The sequence below is a fragment of the Panthera uncia genome, chromosome E1 (genome assembly GCF_023721935.1).
Source record: "Panthera uncia isolate 11264 chromosome E1, Puncia_PCG_1.0, whole genome shotgun sequence".
Classification (NCBI taxonomy): domain Eukaryota; kingdom Metazoa; phylum Chordata; class Mammalia; order Carnivora; family Felidae; genus Panthera; species Panthera uncia.
Window position 1 is genome coordinate 56,017,307 of NC_064814.1, and position 20,365 is coordinate 56,037,671.

Genomic DNA, 20,365 nt, shown 5'->3' on the forward strand with positions numbered 1-20,365 from the left:
TATATATAATATACTATATAATATACTATTAATACATATACTAACATATGTATTAATATGTTACATATCTGCATGCTTATGTATTTAATTATAAATTTGTTAAAAATGTCCTTTCTAATGGAAGGAGGTCCACAATAGATGTTATGAAGGCAGAGAAAGGGAATGACTTTTCATACTTCTGTGCAACTGGAGAATTTTTCAACATGTACTTGTTTTATAATCCAAAACATTTTAAATATCTGTCTTAAATAATGGTGATGGGCATATATTTGTTGTTGTCATTGATGTGTTTAGGACAATAAAAAGTCAGCAACTCCATGTTGATCACTAACTTTTTCTTTTTCCATTTTTTCTGGTTATTGAAATCCAAAAGTCTGGGATCTAGGGCTTTAAAAATTTTTTTTTAACATTTATTTATTTTTGGAGAGAGAGCGCACGCGCAAGTTGGGGAGGGGCGGAGAGAGAAGGAGACACAGAATCCAAAGCAGGCTCCAGGCCCCGAGCTGTCAGTGCAGAGCCCGATGTGGGGCTCAAACCCACGAACCACGAGATGGTGACCCGAGCCGAAGCTGATGCTCAGCCGACTGAGCCACCCAGGCGCCCCTGGGACCTACAGCTTTAACGTCTTGATTTGGCAAAGAAAGAAACTTCAGTTCTTAATGTATCCTATTCATGATGTGCCCTATTTGCCGACCACCTACACTGTTAGATGCAGGCTATTTTCCTTCAAGCCAGTTCACTTTTAAGTTAAACAGATGTCCTTTAAATTTTTTCTATTATTTATTATTATTATTTTTTTTAGTAATCTCTGTACCCAACATGGGGCTCCCAACTCACAACCCCAAGATCACAAGTCATGTGCTTTTCCAACCGAGCCAGCCAGACGCCCCAAACAAATACCCTTTAAAAAGTAAATTTCAGGGGCGCCTGGGTGGTTCGGTCGGTTAAGCGTCCGACTTCGGCTCAGGTCACGATCTCACGATCCGTGAGTTCGAGCCCCGCGTCGGGCTCTGTGCTGACAGCTCAGAGCCTGGAGCCTGTTTCAGATTCTGTGTCTCCCTCTCTCTCTGCCCCTCCCTGTTCATGCTCTGTCTCTCTGTCTCAAAAATAAGTAAACATTAAAAAAAATAAATTAAAAAAAAGTAAATTTCATATTACTGAGAAATAATATCTATAAAATCCTTGATTCGATGGGGTAATCACTTCCTAACTTAGTTTAAATTTTTTTTTTAACGTTTATTTATTTTTGAGACAGAGACAGACAGAGCATGAATGGGGGAGGGTCAGAGAGAGAGGGAGGCACAGAATCTGAAACGGGCTCCAGGCTCTGAGCTGTCAGCACAGAGCCCGACGCGGGGCTCGAACTCACGAACCGTGAGATCGTGACCTGAGCCGAAGTCGGACGCTTAACCGATTGAGCCACCCAGGCGCCTCCTTAACTTAGTTTAAAATACAAGTCATTATTAAAACAAAAATCAGGGAAAATAACAGCATCTTGCCCACTACCGATGGTGTAGGTACCATATTTTAGGAAACAGAGCTTCCATCTAATTTTGTAGATGCAGAAACGGGGGCCCAGATGTTGAAAGGAGTGCCTAGGATCAAGTTGGTTGGTAGGGACGGAACCAGGACTCGAGCCTATCTTCCAGTTTCTAGTCTGGTGTTCTTTCTACTATATACGAGACGAGACGACGTCAAGGCCAATGAGATGCCCTTGGGTTTTAAAGGAGCTAATACGTGAAAGTGATGGCCACGTATATGACTTACTACCTGTTACAACTGTACCAGAACTGGCAATAGTCCATTCAGTTGTATCTAGTACACTTTTGTGCTGCTGCCGCCGCTACTTTCCCCCACCTCCTCCCCCCCTCCCCCCTCCTCCTCATTTTCCTCCTCCTCCTCCTCCTCCTTCATAATGTGTCTGCCCAACGTGGGGCTCAAACTCATGACACTGACTCCTGACTGAGCCAGCCAGCTGCCCCTCTAGGACACTTGCAAAGTTACATGTTTTCTGACACAGAATTCCACCTCCTACCATCTACCCTGAGAAACAGTCCTCGCACTTGGGTGTATATAAGGTCAAACATGCAGACATATTCATTACAGCGTCGCTTAGAATAGCAAAACATTGGAGATGCCCCAGATCTCCAACAGTGAGGACCAGCTAAGTCAATTAAGAAATATGAGAAAACGGCAATTAAGAAATTAAGAAAACGGGGCGTCCGGGTGGCTCAGTCGGTTAAGCGTCCGACTTCGGCTCAGATCATGATCTCGCAGTTTGTGAGTTCAAGCCCCGCGTCGGACTCTGTGCTGACAGCCTGCTTCGGATTCTGTCTCCTTCTCTCTCTGCCCCTCCCCCACTTGTGCTCTGTCTCTATCAAAAATAAATAAATGTAAAAAAATTAAAAAAAAAGAAGAAAACGATTTACATGTATGTGGTAAGATTCTTTACTACTGAATGGCAAAAAGCAAGCTGCAGAACTATATATACATTATCATATCATTTAGTTTATGTTCAAAGAAACAAAATGCTGTATGTTTCTACAGATACGTTTCTATCTATCTGTCATCTATCTATCTAACCTATCTATAAATGCCTATCTATTTAACCTATCTATATCTAACCTATCTATAAATTAAAAATTCTGGACAGGGGCACCTGGGTGGCTCATTCAGTTGAGCATCTGACTTCGGCTCAGGTCATGATCTCACTGTTTGTGGGTTCAAGCCCCGCGTCGGGCTCTGTGCTGACAGCTCAGAGTCTGGAGCCTGCTTCAGATTCTGTGTCTCCCTCTCTCTCTGCCCCTCCCCTGCTTGCACTCTGTCTCTCAAAAATAAATGTTAAAAAAATTTTTTTTTTAATTCTAGACATATCAAATAGGGAATAGTGGCCACTTTTGGGAAAGAGTAGTCAAGGGGAATATTTACCTCTATTTAGAATTCTGAATTTTTAGGGGTGCCTGGGTGGCTTAGTGGGTTAAGTGACTGACTTCGGCTCAGGTCATGATCTCACAGTTCATGAGTTCGAGCCCTGCTTTGGGCTCTGTGCTGACAGCTCAGAGCCTGGAGCCTACTTCAGATTCTGTGTCTCCCCCTCTCTCTGACCCTCCCCTGCTCATGCTCTGTGTCTCTCTGTCTCTCAATAATAAATAAATGTTTAAGAAAAAAAAATTTTTTAAAAGAATTCTGAACTTTTACAATGAGAAAATATTTATTGTTTGTGTAAACAAATTTAAGTAGCCTCGTGATCACCTTAGCAAATGAAACCAAATGGCTTAAAAAGTAGTATGATTTCTGTAAAGAAATTATTCTTCACTAATCTAGTTTTTTGAGGAGAAAAATACATAAGCAAAGTATAATCAGCGGATGTAATGGAAATTAAACTTTTGAAAACATTAGTGCAGTTCTAGTTTAAAAACTAACTGAGGTAGAGGCGCCTGGGGGACTCAGTTAAGCGTCCGACTTCGGCTCAGGTCATGGTCTCATGGTCCGTGAATTCGAGCCCCGCATCGGGCTGTGTGCTGACAGCTGAGCCTGGAGCCTGCTTTAGATTCTATGTTTCCCTCTCTCCCTGCCCCTCCCCTCTTCATGCTCTCTCTCTCTCTCTCTCTCTCTCAAAACTAAACAAACATTAAAAAATTAAGAAAAAAACTAATTGGGGTACAAAGAGAAGAAAGGAAAGGTATAGAAGAACATATTTATAATGATAGCATTGATGAAAGAAAAAGATATGTAAATATCTGGGGAATATTCCTGGAAGAATATACGAGAAACTGTAGTAGTTACACTGGAAAGCTTATTTTTTCACTGTACATCTTTTAAAGCAGCCTGGAAATTTTTTAGTGACCAAAGGATCAGCGGGGTGGAGGGAGGAGAGACCTTTGAGATCAGAAACACTAATCAACAATATGCAGTCGTGATAATTGCTATGGGCTATAAAATCTGAGAATTCAGAGAAGAAAGATCTTGGTAGGGAGAGGGGGATCACTGAAGAACTTTCGTGTGTAGTTGTATTTGAAGTAGGCCCCAAAAGATCACTAAAATTTGGAGCAGATAGAGGGAAGAAGGGCGGTCTATGTTGATTGAGAAAGTACTTAGCGAGTAGTATGTTGACCCCATCAGGCTGGGGGGGGGGGTAAGTTCATGGTAGAAAGTTCTAGGAGGTGTTGGTACCTCTTTAAACAGTAAGAATGGTTAGCACATCAAGTGAAGAGTAGAGGCCAGAACTTGGGGGTACTTTGAAGAATGGGCAGGGGAGAAGAGAAGCCAAAGGAAGAAACAGAAGTTGTTAGAGTGGTAGGTGCACCAGATAGTGTTATCGTGGAAAAAGGAGACAGTTTCTGGAAGGAAGCGTGACCAGTATCGCCAGGTGCTTCCTGGAGGGCAAGAAGATCGCCGACCGATCCTCAAAACACGAACTACAGAGTTACCGTACGACCCAGCAATTTCAATCTTAGGTGTACACCCAGGAGAATTGAAATGTGTGTCCCCACCACAACTTGCATGTGAATCTTTGTGGGAGCATTATTCATCATAACCCCAAAGTGGAAACAACCCAGATGCCCATCAGCCGATGAATGGATAAGCAAAGGGCAGTATATCCATACGGTAGAATATTATTCAGCCATAAAAAGGAGTGAGGTAGGGATAAACACGACAACATGGAAGAACTTAGCCGACATCATGCTGAGTGCAAGAAACTAGATACGAAAGGCCACTTACTGTATGATTCTACTTACATGAAATGCCCAGAATTAGATCAATTCACAGAGACAGGAAACAGATTAGTGATTGACCAGAATTTGAGGGGAGAAGAAATGGGGAAATGACTGCCAGTGGGTATGAGATTTCTTTTTGCATATGATGAAAATGTTCTGGAATTAGGTAGTGGTGACAACCCTGCAATCTTGTAAACCTTATACTGAGAGCTTCTGACCTGTACACTTTGAAATCATGAATTTTAGGGGAGCCTGGGTGGCTCAGTTGGTTAAGTGTCCAACTTCAGCTCAGGTCACGACGTCACAGTTCGTGAGTTTGAGCCCCACATCGAGCTCTGTGCTGACAGCTCGGAGCCTGGAGCCTGCTTCGGATTCTGTCTCTCTCTCTCAAAAACATTAAAAAATGTTTTTCAAAAGAAATCATGAATTTTATGGGTAAATTTTTAGAAACCATTAAAATGTTATGGAGGTTTTTAAAATTTTTACCTATTATTGAGAACTATTTCATAAGTTCAAAAGAAGATCAGACGAGGCTTTAAAAAATATGACTATTGTTATATTTACTAAACCAGATGATGGACACACGTGTTCATTATAATATTCTTCGTGGTTGATGTTATGTTACATCAACCTTTTGAACTTACGAAACGAACAAAGAGAGTATGCAGGTGTCCACAGCCCTCCTTCAACTTTTCTGTAGGTTTGAAAATTTTCCAGTTTTTCCAATTAGGTGGAAGGGAACTAATCGCAAAGAAAAAGCAAGGAAATAATGACATAAAATTCAGGATACCGGGTGAGTCGAGGTGGGAAGGAAACCAACAGAAAAATTGAAGGAGTGCTGTGGACCCCCGTGTACTCTTTTTTGTTTTTTAAGTTTTAATTTAAATTCCAGGATAGTGTGATACTAACTTCAGGTGTGCGGTATAGTCGTTCAACACTTCCGTACATCACCCTGTGCTCGTCACAATTGCATTCCTTAACCCCCATCACCCCTTTCACACACACCCCCATCCCCCTCCCCTGTGGGAACCAACAGTGTGTTCTCCACAGTTGAGCGTGTGGTTCCCGGTTTGCCTCTCTTTTTCCCCTTTGCTCATTTGTTTTTGTTTTTTAATTCCACATAGGAGTGAAATCATACGGTATTTGTCTTTCTCTGACTGACTTATTTTGCTTAGCATAATACTTTCTAGCCCCATCCATTTCATTGCCAGTGGGAAGATTTCCTTCTTTTTTATGGCTGAGTAATATTCCATTGTATCTACAATGTACCACATCTTCTTTTTAAATTTTTTTTTAACGTTTATTTATTTTTGAGACAGAGAGAGACAGAGCATGAACGGGGAAGGGTCAGAGAGAGGGAGACACAGAATCTGAAACGGGCTCCAGGCTCTGAGCTGTCAGCACAGAGCCTGACCCGGGGCTCGAACTCACGGACCGCGAGATCGTGACCTGAGCTGAAGTCGGACGCTTAACCGACTGAGCCACCCAGGCGCCCCTGTACCACATCTTCTTTACCCATTCATCAGTCGATGGACACTTGGGTTGCTTCCATAGTTTGGCTATTGTAGATAATGCTGCTCTAAACTTCGGGGTATTGGATTTATTGGATTCCTTTGAATTAGCATTTTTGTATTCTTCGGGTAAATACCTAGCAGTGCAATTGCTGGATGGTAGGATAGTTCTATTTTTAACTTTCTGAGGAACCTTCATACTGTTTTCCAGAGTGGCTGAATCAGTGTGCACACCCACCAACAGTGCATGAGGGTTCCCCTTTTTCCAGACCCTCGCCAACACCCGTCATTTCTTGTGTTGTTGATACCTGTATACTCTTCTAGATTTGGTGATTGTTAACCTTTTTCCACATTGACGAAATGGCACGAGCAAATGCTTATGATCTAATTTCTTTTTGTTTTTTGTTTGGTTGGGGTTTTTTTGAGGTGTACATTTTGAGTTTTTACATACGCGTACTCTTGTATGAACACCAGCAAGGTAAAGATGTAAAATACGTCAAGCGCCAGCACCAGTTGGTTAAGTGTCCAACTTCAGCTCAGGTCATGATCTCATGGTTTGTGAGTTCGAGCCCCGCATCAGGCTCTGTGCTGACAGCTCGGAGCCTGGAGCCTGCTTCCGATTCTGTGTCTCCCTCTCTCTCGGCCCCTCCCCCACTCGTACTCTGTCTCTCTCTCCCTCTCTCTCTCTCTCAGAAACAAACATTAAAAAAATTTGTTTAATATATATGTCTACCACCGTAGAAGTTTCCAGCGTCTTCCCAGTCTGTGCCCCTTCTAGAGAAAACCACTGTTCTTCTATCCTGATTCCTTTTTAACAACTTAAGATCTAATGTTAGTTGCATAAAGCAATATAAAGTCATACGTGTAGTATAATCGCAGCCAGATAGGAAAGTACTAGGAGGAAGTGGTTGAGATGTTCACACTGGTTTCTGCTGAGTGATAGGAATAAGAGTGCTTTTGTTTTGACATCTTTATGCTTGCCTACCTGGAATTTTCTGTAAAGAACACATGTTCTGCAATGAAAAAGAAAACTAAGCTTAAAAAAAATTAAAAGTATATGGAAAGAGAGAAGATAGGAGAATGGATCAAATATTTGGTCACAAAGTTTGGTGACGTGGCAGATAAGTCTGGAAACCACATACGTAAAGGAATCTATTTCTTTTCACCAGCGGTTGATCCCAGCTTCCCCCATGTCAGGTGACAGGCCCCTGTCCAAGGCTCCTATGGGCTGTATAGCCCTGAACTTCACTCTCAGGCTGCATCTGCTTGCCCTCATCCTTCCCCTCACTCACTACAGACTCACACGGGCTCAGTCCTGCCCCTGACTCCCTGACCAGAGGCCTTTCTGTCCATTCCACACCGGTGGAGGTGGCTCAGGACTTACATCTTCTGAAATAACGGGGTTCAAGCCCCCGCACTGCCCACAACTTTCTGTCCCTCTAGCTCATTTCTCTGTTGTTCTTGGACCCATAAGACACTCTAGTCCCTCCCTCATCGGGCTCTACCGGGTCCTCACCTCCTTCCCTGTCCAACGTAGAGTCTGTGGTCTGTCATCTCAGCCAGTGTCGTGTCCTCTCCTGAGCCTCTGCCCGCGCACCTCTAACTGTGACCCTCACACCCAGCGTGCAGAGTGCTGCTGAAGAGAACACCACGACCGTGCCCACCGGCGTCCCGGCTCAGAAATCCTTTTCCCTAGTCCGCTTTCTTTCAGGTCTCCGTGGCCACTTTTCCAAAGCCTCCTCACATTTGCCACACCTCCTCCACCTTCCGCTCCGGCAGGAGACCTTATCAGCTCTCTCCCGGAGACAGAACATCAGAGAGGGCTCCCCGGAGACATGGGCACGAAGCCTGTGTATTTCGCTGCATCCTCTTTGTCCTACTTGACCACTCTCGCTTTCCAGGTCCTCTGAAGCCACTGCCACCAGACTATCCACAGCCTCCTGGTTGCCGACAGAGAGGCTGTTTCTGAGTTCTTAACTCGCTACGCCCTTCTGGAAGTGGTCTTTGCTTGCCTTCTGTGATCTCACATCTGCCTCTACTTCGATTGCTGGCTTTTTTAAAAACAATTTTTCTTTAGTGTTTATTTTTGAGAGCGAGAGAGTGTGTGAGTAGGGGAGCATCAGAGAGAGAGGAAGACACAGAATCCGAAGCAGCCTCCAGGCTCCGAGGTGTCAGCACAGAGCCCGACGCGGGGCTCGAACTCACGGGCTGTGAGATATCATGACCTGAGCCGAAGTCGGACGCCCAACCGACTGAGACACCCAGGCGCCCCAATTGCTGGCTTTTTAGCTAAATCCTCTCCCTTGCTCTTTGTCTTTCCCACAAATCATTGTCTTTCCCTTCTCTGCTTCCTTTAGACCTGCTTTGATTGACCACCGTGATGGAAACGGAATGGTCCTGTATGAAACGACAAAAACCAAACCTTTCTTCCCTTTTGACGCTTCCCTTTTAACAATTTCTTAACGCTTGTGCCTTGGCTGGCCGGCTGCGAATGCCATGTCATGTCAAGCCCTGGCTGTTGGAGCAGAATTGCCCTGGCACCTTTCCTGGCTGACTGTCTCTCAGATTCTAGATTTGCCATGGTATATGCTGACCCCAAGCCGGCTTTCTCCTGCCCCTTGGCCCGTTCGTGGGCCTTCTCGCCATCTAGCTCTCTGAATGAGGGTCATTTTAATTTTAGACTAAATTAGATACGATTGGCAACTTAAAATCACTTGTTTTTTGTTTTTTGTTTTTTTTAAAGATTCTACATCCCCAAACTGTGTAACTCCAAAAATGTATTCCAGAGCCAAGGAATGAAGTTGTCCACCCCTAACCCCGTGAGAATTTGAGCTTTGGGGTCAGGTAGCACCTGGTGTCCCGAGTTCTTCCATTCACTACGTGACCTCGGGCAAACTCCTTAGCCCTCAGGTCTCAGCCCCGCATCTGTGAGGCAGGGTACCCCTGCCTCCCTCACCTGGTCGTGGTGAGGATTCCGTGAGCTCACTTAAGAAAGTGCTGACTCGAAGACACTCGATAGTTGGGAGCTAGTATTCTAAACAGTCACATTGTTGGCCCTTTCTCACTTCTAAGAGGTTCACTGGAGGTGACTGAAGGTGACAGCGTGGGCGACCTGAGGTATGAACGGCACCTCCCTTAAACTGAGGGAGCAAAGGGCTGGTTCTAGTTCTCTTGCGCCCGACAGCTGGCCCCCATCCGGGCTCTGTCCCGCTTCCCAGACATAAGCCCCGCTCGGGAACCATAGGAGACAATCCACGGGTCATTGGACCCAGTTCTCCTAATGGAGGCACACTTTTGTTGGGCTGGCAGCCAAATGTGAGTCGCAGATACGGTCGACCCATGCCCTGAACTTGACAGAGGTCACCTGGATGCTGAATAATGCCGAGTCTCAGGAAATCCCACAGGAAGCGTGTGTTACTAAATATATAGCGGCTGGCACAAGGAAAGGAAGAGACGACTCACATTTTGGGGTGCCTGTTCAAAGGGCCTTTCGTGCTGCTGGGCACATTTCCATACCTTACCTTCTCTGATCTCCCGCTCGGAGGGACCGCGCCCTGGCGCATGCCTGTTATCCTTGGCGAAACCTTATTTCTACTGTTCATAGTTTACAGTTAAAGAAACGTAATCTCAAGACAGGAACGCATTTTGTGCATGGTCACAGAGCCTTCCGTGGTCGGCTTCCTTCCGCCCCCGGGCCGTTCACGCCTCATCCAACCGTAGCCGGACTCCTATTTTGCTGCTTGTTCCCTCCAGGGACAATCAACAATCAAGTCCTCGCCTTGATCTCCGTGGTGGAACGTTTCACACTGTTTACCCCAACCCCCCATCAGATACTCTCTTTGGCTTCCATGGCGCCATTTTCCGCGGTCACTCTCGCCGCTCTGGCTCTTCCTTCTGGGTCTCTTCCTCCCCCGCCCCCGGCCCCTCGCCGTCATTCCTCAAGGTGACTTCACCCCTGAATCTGGCAACAGTGACTCAGCTGACAATCCCCACACCGATGAGTCTAGCCCAGAGCCACGCAGCCAGGGAGATCGGGACATCTGCATCTGCGCCCCAGAGTTACCCCCCGACACCGGCTCACCACACACCCCCTTCTTCCCCAGTCGGAGCCCCTTGTCCACCCGCACACTCATCATCCTCCCCTGTCTCCTCCCTCTGCCCCAGACGCGCTCCCGGGAAATTATTGAGCCGCACAATTCTGTCTTCAGTCCGTCTTCTCTGACCTCCAGCGCCACTCCGTCCCAGCCACCCCCATGTCCCTCCTGGACCGCGGCAGTGGCGTGGGCTCCCGTCTCCCCTCTTCTCCTGTCCCTCTTTCCCCTCCAGTCCATTCTCTGGACGTTGTAGGCAAGTCACGTCTTTAAAACGCAAGTCTGATCGTGCCGTTCTCCCTGGAAAACCCTGAACCCTGACTTGCACGCTCGGAAAGGCGTGCAACTGTATCGTGTGTGAACTATATCTCAGCACACAAACAGCCAGGTGCACAAAGCCTCCCTCGACCTGGTCTGGCCTCGACACCCCTCGTCGCCCACCCTCCCCCGCCTCCTGTCTCTTAGCTTTGCCTTCTGTTCCTGAGCTCTCTGCACCCCCCCACCCCCAACTCTGCAGTGTTTGTGCTATTTATTCCTCACGGGAAGCCTGTCCTCCCCACTCTCCTTACCCTCCCCTGCCTCCTCCCTCGGCTCCCTCGTCCTGGTCCTTCAGGTCTCGGCCGGAGGAGACGCCTCTCCAGAAAGCCTCCACTGACCTCCCCAGACTGGGCTGCGACGTCCCCCGAGGCATTTTTCACCCATTTGTTCATTTTCTGAACTTTGAGTAACTGCCCTGGGCTGAGCACTGAGCGAGGAGGAGCTGCGTGTTTAGCGGCAGATAAGAGACAGGATGCCTGCCCTCCCGGAGCTTAGAGTCTAAGAAGGGAGGGGGAACGGACGTTAAACAGTGAATGAAACACTGAGTACTTTCATTGCGAGGCAACCCGAGACGGTGCGATGAAATATTTACCATATTTGAAGGGATCGGGAAAGACTTCCCTGAGAAAGTGACACTTAGGCAGAGACCCTGAGGGGCGGGAGCTGGCCAGACATTGAGCGGTGGGTGGAATGTTCCATGCTGAGGACAACAGACATGGAGGCCCTGACAGGAGAGAGCTTGCGTGGGGGTGGGAGGGGCCCGAAAGTGAAAGGCCAACTCGGGACACAAGAGCCTGGGCCTGCAGGGCCTCCCGGACAAGGGTAAGGGTTACCCCCAAAATGGCCACTGTAATGTCCCACACCCAACATGCTTTTACTACCATGTAACTTTACCCCTCTTCCCTCTGAGGAGTGAGGCCGGTGCCCTGCCCTTGGATTTGAGGCGAGGGCTTTCAAATTTTTTTTTTAATGTTTATTTTTTCGAGAGAGACAGAGCATCAGCAGGGGAGGGGCAGAGGGAGAGGGAGACAGAATCTGAGAAAGGCTCCAGGCTCTGAGCTGTCAGCGCAGAGCCCGACACGGGGCCCGAACCCACGATCCCTGAGATCGTGACCTGAGCTGAAGTCGGACGCTGAACCGACTGAGCCACCCAGCTGCCCCTGGCGTCTCTGTTCTTATAGTACTTTTAGCACACGTGTGCGTGTGTGTATTTATATATGTTTGTGCGTGTGTGAGCACAGGCGTACCTAGCATATAGCTCTTAGTACCATCTGAGACGATCTTGTCCTTTGCTCACCGTTTATCCCTCCAGATCGTTAAGTCCCAGTGAAGCAGGAGCCTCGCCTGCCTCGTTCCCTTCTGTGTCCCCAAGACCCCAGACAGTACCTGGCACAACGACATTGGTTTTTGGCTAACGAATGGATGAATACAGCGCCTGAGCGTGACTGCGGGAGGATCACTGGTTCCTACCCGGTATCCGTGCCCTCCGTCCAGGGTGGTGCTCCCCGCCCGTGTCGTGGACGTCAGTAGAAAACACGGCGTCCCGGCTCCCTTGCAGCCAAGGGTCCCCTGTGGAGTGCGCTTCCTACCCGTGAGCTGCGGCCAAAGGTCAGATGTTTGCTTCGATAGAGACGCGATCTTCCTTCCCTTTTCCTCCTTCCTGCCCACCGCGCAGGCTAGCGGTAGAGCGGCAGAAAGGTGATGACCCCGAGAACGACAGAAGAGCTCCCGGAGACCCCGATGACCCGGCCCGCAGAATTACGACACCACAGACTCAGCGTTTGAGAGAAACTCACTCTTTGTAGTTAGGCCCCGGCTGTCGACCTCCTGTGATACGCAGCCAAATACGTTCTCTCCAGGCTGTCCTCTGAGGTCAAGGGGATGGGGCGCCTGGGTGGCTCAGATGGTTAAGCTACTGACTTCGGCTCGGGTCATGACCTCACTGCTCACGGGTTCTAACCTCACGTGGGGCTCTGTGCTGACAGCCCAGAGCCTGGAGCCTGCTTGGGATTCTGTCTCCGTCTCTCTGTCCCTCCCCTGCTTGCTTGCTCTCTCTCTCTCAAATACAAAATAAAACCTAAAAAGACATAGATAAAGGACAAGGGGGATATGTCAGCCTCCTTACAGGAGGGCGGGCGCCATTGATGAGCACAGGTGTTACTGTCCACGGCTCGCAGGCTCCCCCCACACGGAGCCGGCAAGTGGCAGGGGACATCACATCATGTGGGTCTGTTCGGGTCCTGGGTTCACACATGTCAGATAGCAGGGATCACGTGTACGGTTAATTCCTGGAGCAGGTAGGCATTACCCCTCTGTGCCAGGCACGACGTGGCCGTGGCGGATACAGACAGGGGTGACTCGGTCAGACGGACGCTGGACACCCGAGTTCCCACCAAGCCGCAAGCTTCCAAAAGGCGGCCACTGAGCCATTCCCAGGGGGAGGGGGCCTTCATTCCAGCACTCTCTCCACCGCCTTGCTCCTCATCTCGGCCTTCTTTCCCCCTGACCCCTCTTAGGCGACCTCCCTTCACATACTCACGCACAGCTTTACGGTTGTTGTCGTTTTGTTTCCCTTATGCCTAGAGGACCCGGTGCTCGGGCGGCGTACCTGTTCGTATTTGGAATGCCTAGCCTTCGACTTTCAGGATGGTCCAGGCTTCAAACTCTGCTTCTCTACCACCAACCCCTCCACGCGCGCTCGCTGCTCTGTCAGCAAGCGGCCGTTCTCCCAGTATCAACACCTCCGTGTGGTTGACCTAAACTCGCTGGGCGGGCTGGGAGCATTGAACTCGTTCTGACGTCATGACTGGGCGTTAGGCTCAAGCCTGAAGGGTAGATCCCCCCACTCAGCCCCGAGGTCCGTCCAGATCAGAATTCGGGACGGTAGGAAGATGTTTGGGACTGGCCATAAACTTAGCCCCGAGGGGTTACGGCGTTGGGCTTGGCGACCGCGGCAACACAGGTGTAACAGATGAGCGTGGAGACAGGTGGCCGGAATCCCGGGACCACGTGGTTATCCCCGCCTCTGCTATTTCGCTTCCGGAGGTCTTTCGGGGGGAGGGGGGGGGTACTATTTCAGGGGCGGGGGTCGGGCCCTTTTGAGACCGATGGAAGTTATAGCACCCACCCTTCTCCAAAATAATACGTATCTGAGCTTGCACGCACGTGCAAACACACGCACGCACGCACACCCACCCCACCATATTTAGAAACTACCTCTGCCCTTCTGGAGATCCAGGTTAAGAATCCACGTGCGATTTGCCAGGAGGGTGGAAACTTTTTCTGTGCCATAATTTGGTCCTTTATCATGTACTGTTTTCATTTATCTTTCCGTGTGTGTGTGTGTGTGTGTGTGTGCACGTGTGTGTCTTTTTTCCCACTGAGTGGGCAGGCTCCCTGCGGGGACACCCGGGTCTTTATTATCCTTGGTGCTATGCGTTTAGGGAGCAGGGCTCAGGGGAAACTTGCCCATTGAGTCCTTTGAGTCTGTTGTGGTTTCCTGAGGACAGGCAGCTTTCCTTTCGGTATTCTGCCTTCACCCCCCTTCCCCCCCCCCCCCCCCCCACCCCCGCCTCCCTCCACAACCAAAGAGGTCGCCAGGAGAGGACTTGGACCCTACACTCAGTGCTATTTACTTTCTAGATTTTAGGCCCAGGCGTTATTTACACACTCCTCCCGCAAATACCCAGCCTTGGGTATTTAGAGAACCAAGTGGTGCCTCGTGAAAAACTTTACTCGCGTCCGCGCTAAAGCCCATACGTGTTAATAAACCCGTGTGCCGTATTCTCTCTGAAACGTGGGGTGTCGATCCCTTCCGCAGCTCTGCGATCTACCGAGCACACCCACCCCTGTAATCAGACCCCCACCTTGGGCTGTCCCTCCTTTCCTGGCATGAGCTTGTGGAAAAAATCTAGAACAGGAGTAAACCCAAAGCTAATAAAATAGTAGCCATGTGGTTTTAACTTCTTTTCTGATCCCTCCCTCCCACCTATAAATTCCGGCGGGGCCGCCTTTCATTGTAACCTTTTTAGAACTTGCGAGGGTTTTCCCTCCCTTAGCCGCCCCGCCCCCGCCGCCGACTCCGTAGGCGAGTACGGCCACCTGGTGGCGTCCGCGGGAATGACAGGTTTCCCCCCAAATCTGGTGAGAAGGCCCCTAGGGCTTGGGCTTGGTTCCAAGGGAGCCAGGACAGAAGCCTGTGGCTGGAGGTGGCCTCACTTGCCTCCCAGGACACAACTTCCCATCCACTAGTTATTCCAGACGGATGAATTCACTCAACATTTGAGGTCATACCATCAAAATTTATTGAGCAGCAACTGTGTGCCCAGCACCGGGAACACAGCGGTGAACAGGGTGGACATACATGGTCCCTACTCTCTAGCTGCCAGCCAGCCAACTGCATCCATAATTTCAAAGTTTAAACTGTAGGAAGTACTCTGAAATGTGTGTGGCGTTAAGAAATGATCGGGCAGAGTCTTGCTTTCAACACCAAGAAACCCCAGAAGCTCTCCTGAGGAAGAACCACTGAGGATTCAGCTAGGTGGGAGATGGAAGGGTGTGCAGGCAGAGGGAACGGCATGCGTGAAGGTTCTGGGGCAGGCGCACGTTTCACGGACCGCGAGACAGCTGTGCAGCTGGAACACGGAACAAAGGTGAGACTTGCCAGGTGGCCAGAAGCCGGCTTACACAGCATCTTTGCACTTAGAGGGCTTTATTCCCAAAGCAACCGGAAGCCGCTGAAGAATCTGAAGGGGGAAAGCCAGAGGCCTCGGTCTGGTTTCCAGAGCTCACTCAGACTGTGGTGTGTGGGGGCAGAAGCAGAAAGAGGATGGATTCCAGGGACATTTAGGAGCTGGGAATGACTTGCAGAGTGACCAGGGTGCGAGGAGAGGCGTGTGCTTCTGGCAGGAGACACTGAGGTAGGGGACTCTGGAAGGGGGGCAGGTGTGGGCCCCTCCCGGAGGCACAGGCCCCAGGGCAGCCGCTTGGCTCGGGTTCTTGAGGCGTCGGTTTAACTGGACGCATGTGAAACAACCCCAGAGTGGACCAAACATCAGAAAGACCCGGATACTTCATGGCCCCTCTCGCATTACGTGGGACTGAGCGGAGGCCCTCGGTCTCACGGGGAGCTCAGAAAGGGCCGAGGCCAGCACCTGTCTCCACCTGCGTCCGTGCCTTTCCCAGCCAGCCCCTCAGAAAGCACCTCGGCGGCCCGCCCAGCGCCTCACGGTCCCCTGCTCGGGCCCCGGCACCCCTGGCCAGCAGGTGCACGCACCTCTCCCCAGTTCTTTTGGGCCTGTGACCATCAGGAAGCCCACCGGTCTGTCATTCTCGTTCCCCGCCCCTGCTGAGGTTGAAGGGGACACATCTGGCCACTGCTCCCCCGCCACGCTGGCTGTCCCTTGGTCACATGAGTTTCCTGACCTCATTAGCTCCTCTCTAGATTACTGTTGTAAGGCTTGCCATCTTGCAAGGCAGACATTCTTTCCTTCCCTGAGGGGCCCAGGCCCGTCATGATTGCCTGCTTTTTGTCCCCCATCTACAGGCCCTTCCTCCACTCGTTTTCCCTGCGGCCGGTCCGCATCTACCTCTTCTCCTCTAAAAAAGAAGAAAATTTTGCTGTGGGATCAACCAGGAAGCAGCCTCAATAGCTCCTGCTCAGCTGGCAGCCCTCCCTGCCTCCCCCCTGCCTCCGCTCGGCCCCTGCAGAACTCTGCTGACTCCCTTCCAAAGACCGTAACTGCAGGAACCAACCAAACCACACAATAGGGCTTCGGCGTCCTGCCCCTCCAGCAAGCCTCGACGGTGGGATGCTCTCTCGAGTTTGTCCCCCAGCCACTAAGTAGTGTGCCTTCGTGCCACTAAACCTTGCCGAGCCTAGGGAGCTCCCCTCCACTCGCTAGCTGGGATGCCGCCAGGTTCATCAATCGCTTAACAAAGCCAAACGGGGACAAAAAGTCTTTCTAAGCTTCCAAAGCCTTACGGTGATGGTGTCCCTCTTACAGGGTCGTCGTATTAAGCAGGGCAAACGAAGCCCGTAGCGTAAGATCTAGCCTGAATTACCTGCTAACCGCTCGCTTCCTTTCTTCCCTTTGGGTTGCGACTGCCAACTGCTCTTCAGAAGGGAAATAAGGCAGTTTTGTTTGGCCAGTGACCGACACTTCCTGCTCCCGCCTGGGGAAGGTCCTGTCTCCCTGCGGCCCGGCCCGTCTCCATCGCTGCCACGAGGTTCTTCCGTCGCTCATCCCCATGGGGGACCTCTCTCTCTCTGACCGTCGGACAGTTCCGCCTGAGCTCTGACTGACCCCTTCTACGTCTCCCTAATCCGAGATCCCGCACCTTCCGGATCGTTCCTGGGAATCAATTCATGCGCTTCTCGCGTGCTCTCCGACTTTCTCAGAGCAAAGTGTAGTGGGCCTGGGAAACGGGACTCGTACACCTCAGAGACACATGGGGAACCACAGGCCAGCGGCCGGAACAGAAAGGGGGTCTGGCTCCAGCACTGCCACACCCACCTCTTTTCCTACAGGACACAGAAGCAGCCAAACTCAGAATATATCTTAAGTCTACGTGAGCATATATCTCCCTTCCTACAGTTCTGTGAGGTCATCGTTGAAGTACAGCAGTATCGCGGGTGTATAAGGTGCACCGTCCATACTGAGATAGTCAAATTCGTCGTCCTCATCCCGGATCCCGTTCTGTTCCAGGGTATGATCCATGTTCAGGTTCTTCCCCTCATATTTCCACGTATAGCTGGCAGCATGTGCGTTATAGGGGAGATAGCGGTGTAGGATTTCCCACATCGACTCCAGGGCCCCCACCTGCAGAACATGAAAGCACCCCCCACCCCCGGAATTCTGGAATGAACGCACACGCCCCCAAACAAAGGCCAGGAGCCCAAAAGATGACGGAGCTGGGATCAGAGAGCCTCCCTTGGTAGACCGTATTTTTAGGCACTTCACGGTCCCCGAGAGGAAGCATGCGGTGAACGGCCGCCAAGCGTTACGGTCCTTATGGCAGCCACTTCTAACAAACAGCCTTAAAGGGTCACAGTCACTGCTGCCTCCCCTCACCCCTACAATCGAGGACACTAATAAGAGAGTCTGCTTACAGTCACTATCCCAAACACAGCACCGTAAGAGCTTCTCAGGACCGTCGTCACTGAGGTGCCTGAACTGTGCCCCGGGCTTATGTACCCCGTGATCTGGCCACGCCTCCGATTCCCCACCCTGGAGACCTAGGTGGTCTGCTCTCCCCCGTCTGCCCCTGGAGGGGGAGAAAACGCTGCTCCCACTGGCCATGGAGATCTAAGGGCCCGAAGATCTCCTTGGCGATTTGCTGGGCTTCCCCGGTCCCCTGCGACCTGCCCTCAGGCACCGGTTCTCACCTCCAGCATGTGCTCCTGCGATGTGAGCGTGTTAATGATGCGGATGTTCCGGGTCTTGGCGGACAGCCGCCCCACCTCATAACGCGACCCCTGCCACCAGGGCTTCCCGAAATCATTGGCCCAGTCGGAACGGGGCAGCTGCGGCGGGACGTGCAGAAAGCGGCCCCAGGGGGTGCGGTATCTCAGGGTGCCGGTCAGCGGGTCTATGTGCTTGCGGATCTTTAAAGCGGGGTTCGGGGAGGGGCCTCGGAGCAGTCACCATCGCCGACCCCGGCCCGCCCCGGCTTCTCCTCCCCCCCCCGCTCTCCGGTGTCCCTCCCCCCCCCCCCCGCCCCCAACCCCGGGTTCCAGCAGAACTCACGTCTCTGGTCTTCGGATCGAACCAGTGGCTGATGTCCTGGCCTGCGACTTCTATGATGGGTTTTAGCAGCAGGTCTCCTGGGAAGGAGCGGCCGCAGTCAATGCTAGCCACCCAAGAACGGGGCACCGCCCCCCCCCCCCCCCGCAACGTACGCCCTGGCCTTGGCCCAGAGCACGGCCCCTACCCTTATACTCCTGAGCCAACGGTGTCAGGTCGTACACGGATCCCAGGTAAGATACCCAAAGGTCTTCCGGCCGGTTGTGTTGGGCCACCTCGGCCGGCGTGAAATACCGACGCAGGAAAAACTCAAAGTCTGGCCCGGCCACTAGGCCTCGGCGCGGCATGGCTCTTGCACTATCGGCCACCATCTCCCGTTGCTTCGTCGCTCTCGACACGCTCTCACTCACTGCATCTCTTCCCCCTCGCGAGCGCGTTTATCTGCTGACATGGAAACCATTGTCCCTCTCCGGCCACCGGCCACCGAGATCAAACACTGCGCGGGTAAGGAGGCGGAGCGTGGGCTGCGCGTGCTCACGGGAAACGTAGTCCGAATCTGGCTTTCAAGGGATCGGGCTGCGTGCTCAAGGGTTCCGGGCGAAAGCGAACACCTTCCGTTTTCAGAGTGGTCTGGGCTACAAAGGGATATTTAGGACTGACTGTCTCGCGAGGCAGCAAAAGCAAGGGAGGGTGGGGTGGAGTGCGATTACGAAAAAAGGTATTCTCGCTAATTCCAGGGTCCCTAACGGCTAGGTCTAAAACTAAAGAGGCAAAACTCCTCGCGATATGTTAAGACATCCGGCGCCATAGACCTCAGCGAGCCTCAGCGTCGGAGAAGAGAAGCTCGCGAGATCTCTGCAGTTGCCCAGGAGACTAAGAGGAGGAGAGGTGATCTCGCGAAAGAAGAGAGGTCGGGAGCACTCGCGAGATCTCAGACCACCGGACCCGAAAGGTTCTTAAGAAGTTGAAGGGCCCTCAGGAGGCCCGGGGGCAAATGGCCGGAGCCGGACCAACCATGCTGCTACGCGAGGAGAACGGTTGTTGCAGCCGGCGTCAAAGCAGCTCCAGCGCCGGGGTTAGCGCGGGCTCGAGTGCCGGGATTGAGGGGCAGCCGGGGAGCAAGATGGGGGGACGGAAGGGGGAACTGCAGCTCCCGGCAGCCTCTGGGCTTGGTGTGAGCGCCCCGCGGGCTGTCGGGAGCTGTGGTTCCGTGGGTGGGCGGCGCAGTCTCAGCGCGTGTCCCGCCCCGCGCAGGACTCAGACGGGGAGCGCGAGGACTCGCCGGCTGCGCGGGCCCGGCAGCAGCTGGAGGCGCTGCTCAACAAGACTATGCGCATTCGCATGACAGATGGACGGACCCTGGTCGGCTGCTTCTTGTGCACCGACCGCGACTGCAATGTCATCCTGGGCTCGGCGCAGGAGTTCCTCAAACCGTCGGGTCAGTGCCCGGGGAATGCGGCGGAGCCCTCACCGCGAGGCACCCCCCCCCACCCGCTGCACCCCAGTTTTCTGGGACTAGAAGGGGCGGGACCGACGCTGGCCTGCCTCCCTGATGCTCTGACCCTTCTTTCCAGATTCCTTCTCTGCGGGAGAACCCCGTGTGCTGGGCCTGGCCATGGTACCCGGCCACCACATCGTTTCTATTGAGGTGCAAAGAGAGAGCCTGGCAGGGCCTCCCTATCTCTGACCGCGATCGCGCAGGCTTTTCAGACCATTAAACCTGTAAACGAAGTGGCTCGTGTCCGAGTGTAGCTGGGACGTCGGGAGCGCTCTCAGCCCTCCTTCACCCAGCCTGGGCGTCCGGGGGTGCCAAAGGTTCCCCGGGGTTCGGGGGTGGGGATGAGCTAAGGACTAACAGGCCCCAGGGTGGGCCCCTCCATCTTCCCTCCCACGCTGCTGCTCCAGAATTGTGACTGGAGGGGGTGTCATCCTGCTCCGGAAGGCCCATTGTTTCCCTCCCCGGCCTGGCAACACCGAGTTCC

At 51.8% G+C, this 20,365-nt stretch overlaps 2 protein-coding genes across 6 annotated transcripts in view; one reads left to right on the forward strand and one right to left on the reverse strand.

The window, feature by feature from the left end:
- Nucleotides 1-20,114, forward strand: part of NAA38 (N-alpha-acetyltransferase 38, NatC auxiliary subunit) — a 25,850-nt gene extending 5,736 nt beyond the window's left edge. The window contains exons 2-4 of the mRNA XM_049637056.1: nt 19,121-19,458; nt 19,638-19,821; nt 19,958-20,114. Of these exons, the coding sequence (XP_049493013.1) occupies nt 19,378-19,458; nt 19,638-19,821; nt 19,958-20,070 (378 nt within the window). The 5' untranslated portion in view covers nt 19,121-19,377 and the 3' untranslated portion in view covers nt 20,071-20,114. The remainder of the gene's footprint in view (nt 1-19,120; nt 19,459-19,637; nt 19,822-19,957) is intronic.
- On the reverse strand, nt 17,195-20,192 carry LOC125927029 (cytochrome b5 domain-containing protein 1). 5 transcript variants are annotated; one of them, XM_049637047.1, is made up of 5 exons: nt 20,104-20,192; nt 18,571-18,824; nt 18,387-18,463; nt 18,026-18,244; nt 17,195-17,459 (listed from the first exon to the last, which is right to left on the reverse strand). In XM_049637047.1, the coding sequence occupies exons 2-5, from the start codon at nt 18,752-18,754 to the stop codon at nt 17,229-17,231; spliced, it is 711 nt and encodes a 236-aa protein (XP_049493004.1). In that variant the 5' UTR covers nt 18,755-18,824; nt 20,104-20,192; the 3' UTR covers nt 17,195-17,228. The 5 variants fall into 5 exon arrangements, with proteins under 5 accessions (XP_049493004.1, XP_049493001.1, XP_049493003.1 ...); XM_049637044.1 differs by having other exon boundaries at nt 18,571-19,018; nt 20,104-20,188; XM_049637046.1 differs by having other exon boundaries at nt 18,571-18,827; nt 20,104-20,185.
- Nucleotides 20,193-20,365: the final 173 nt, after the last annotated feature.

Bases quoted from the DNA above. Each gene is read 5' to 3' on its own strand.
- LOC125927029 (XM_049637047.1), bottom strand. From the start codon at position 18,754: ATGGTGGCCGATAGTGCAAGAGCCATGCCGCGCCGAGGCCTAGTGGCC. The intron at 18,464-18,570 runs GTAGGGGCCGTG...GCTCCTTCCCAG, and splicing joins GTTGGCTCAGGAGTATAAGG to GAGACCTGCTGCTAAAACCC. The intron at 18,245-18,386 runs GTGAGTTCTGCT...CCCGCTTTAAAG, and splicing joins TCGATCCGAAGACCAGAGAC to ATCCGCAAGCACATAGACCC.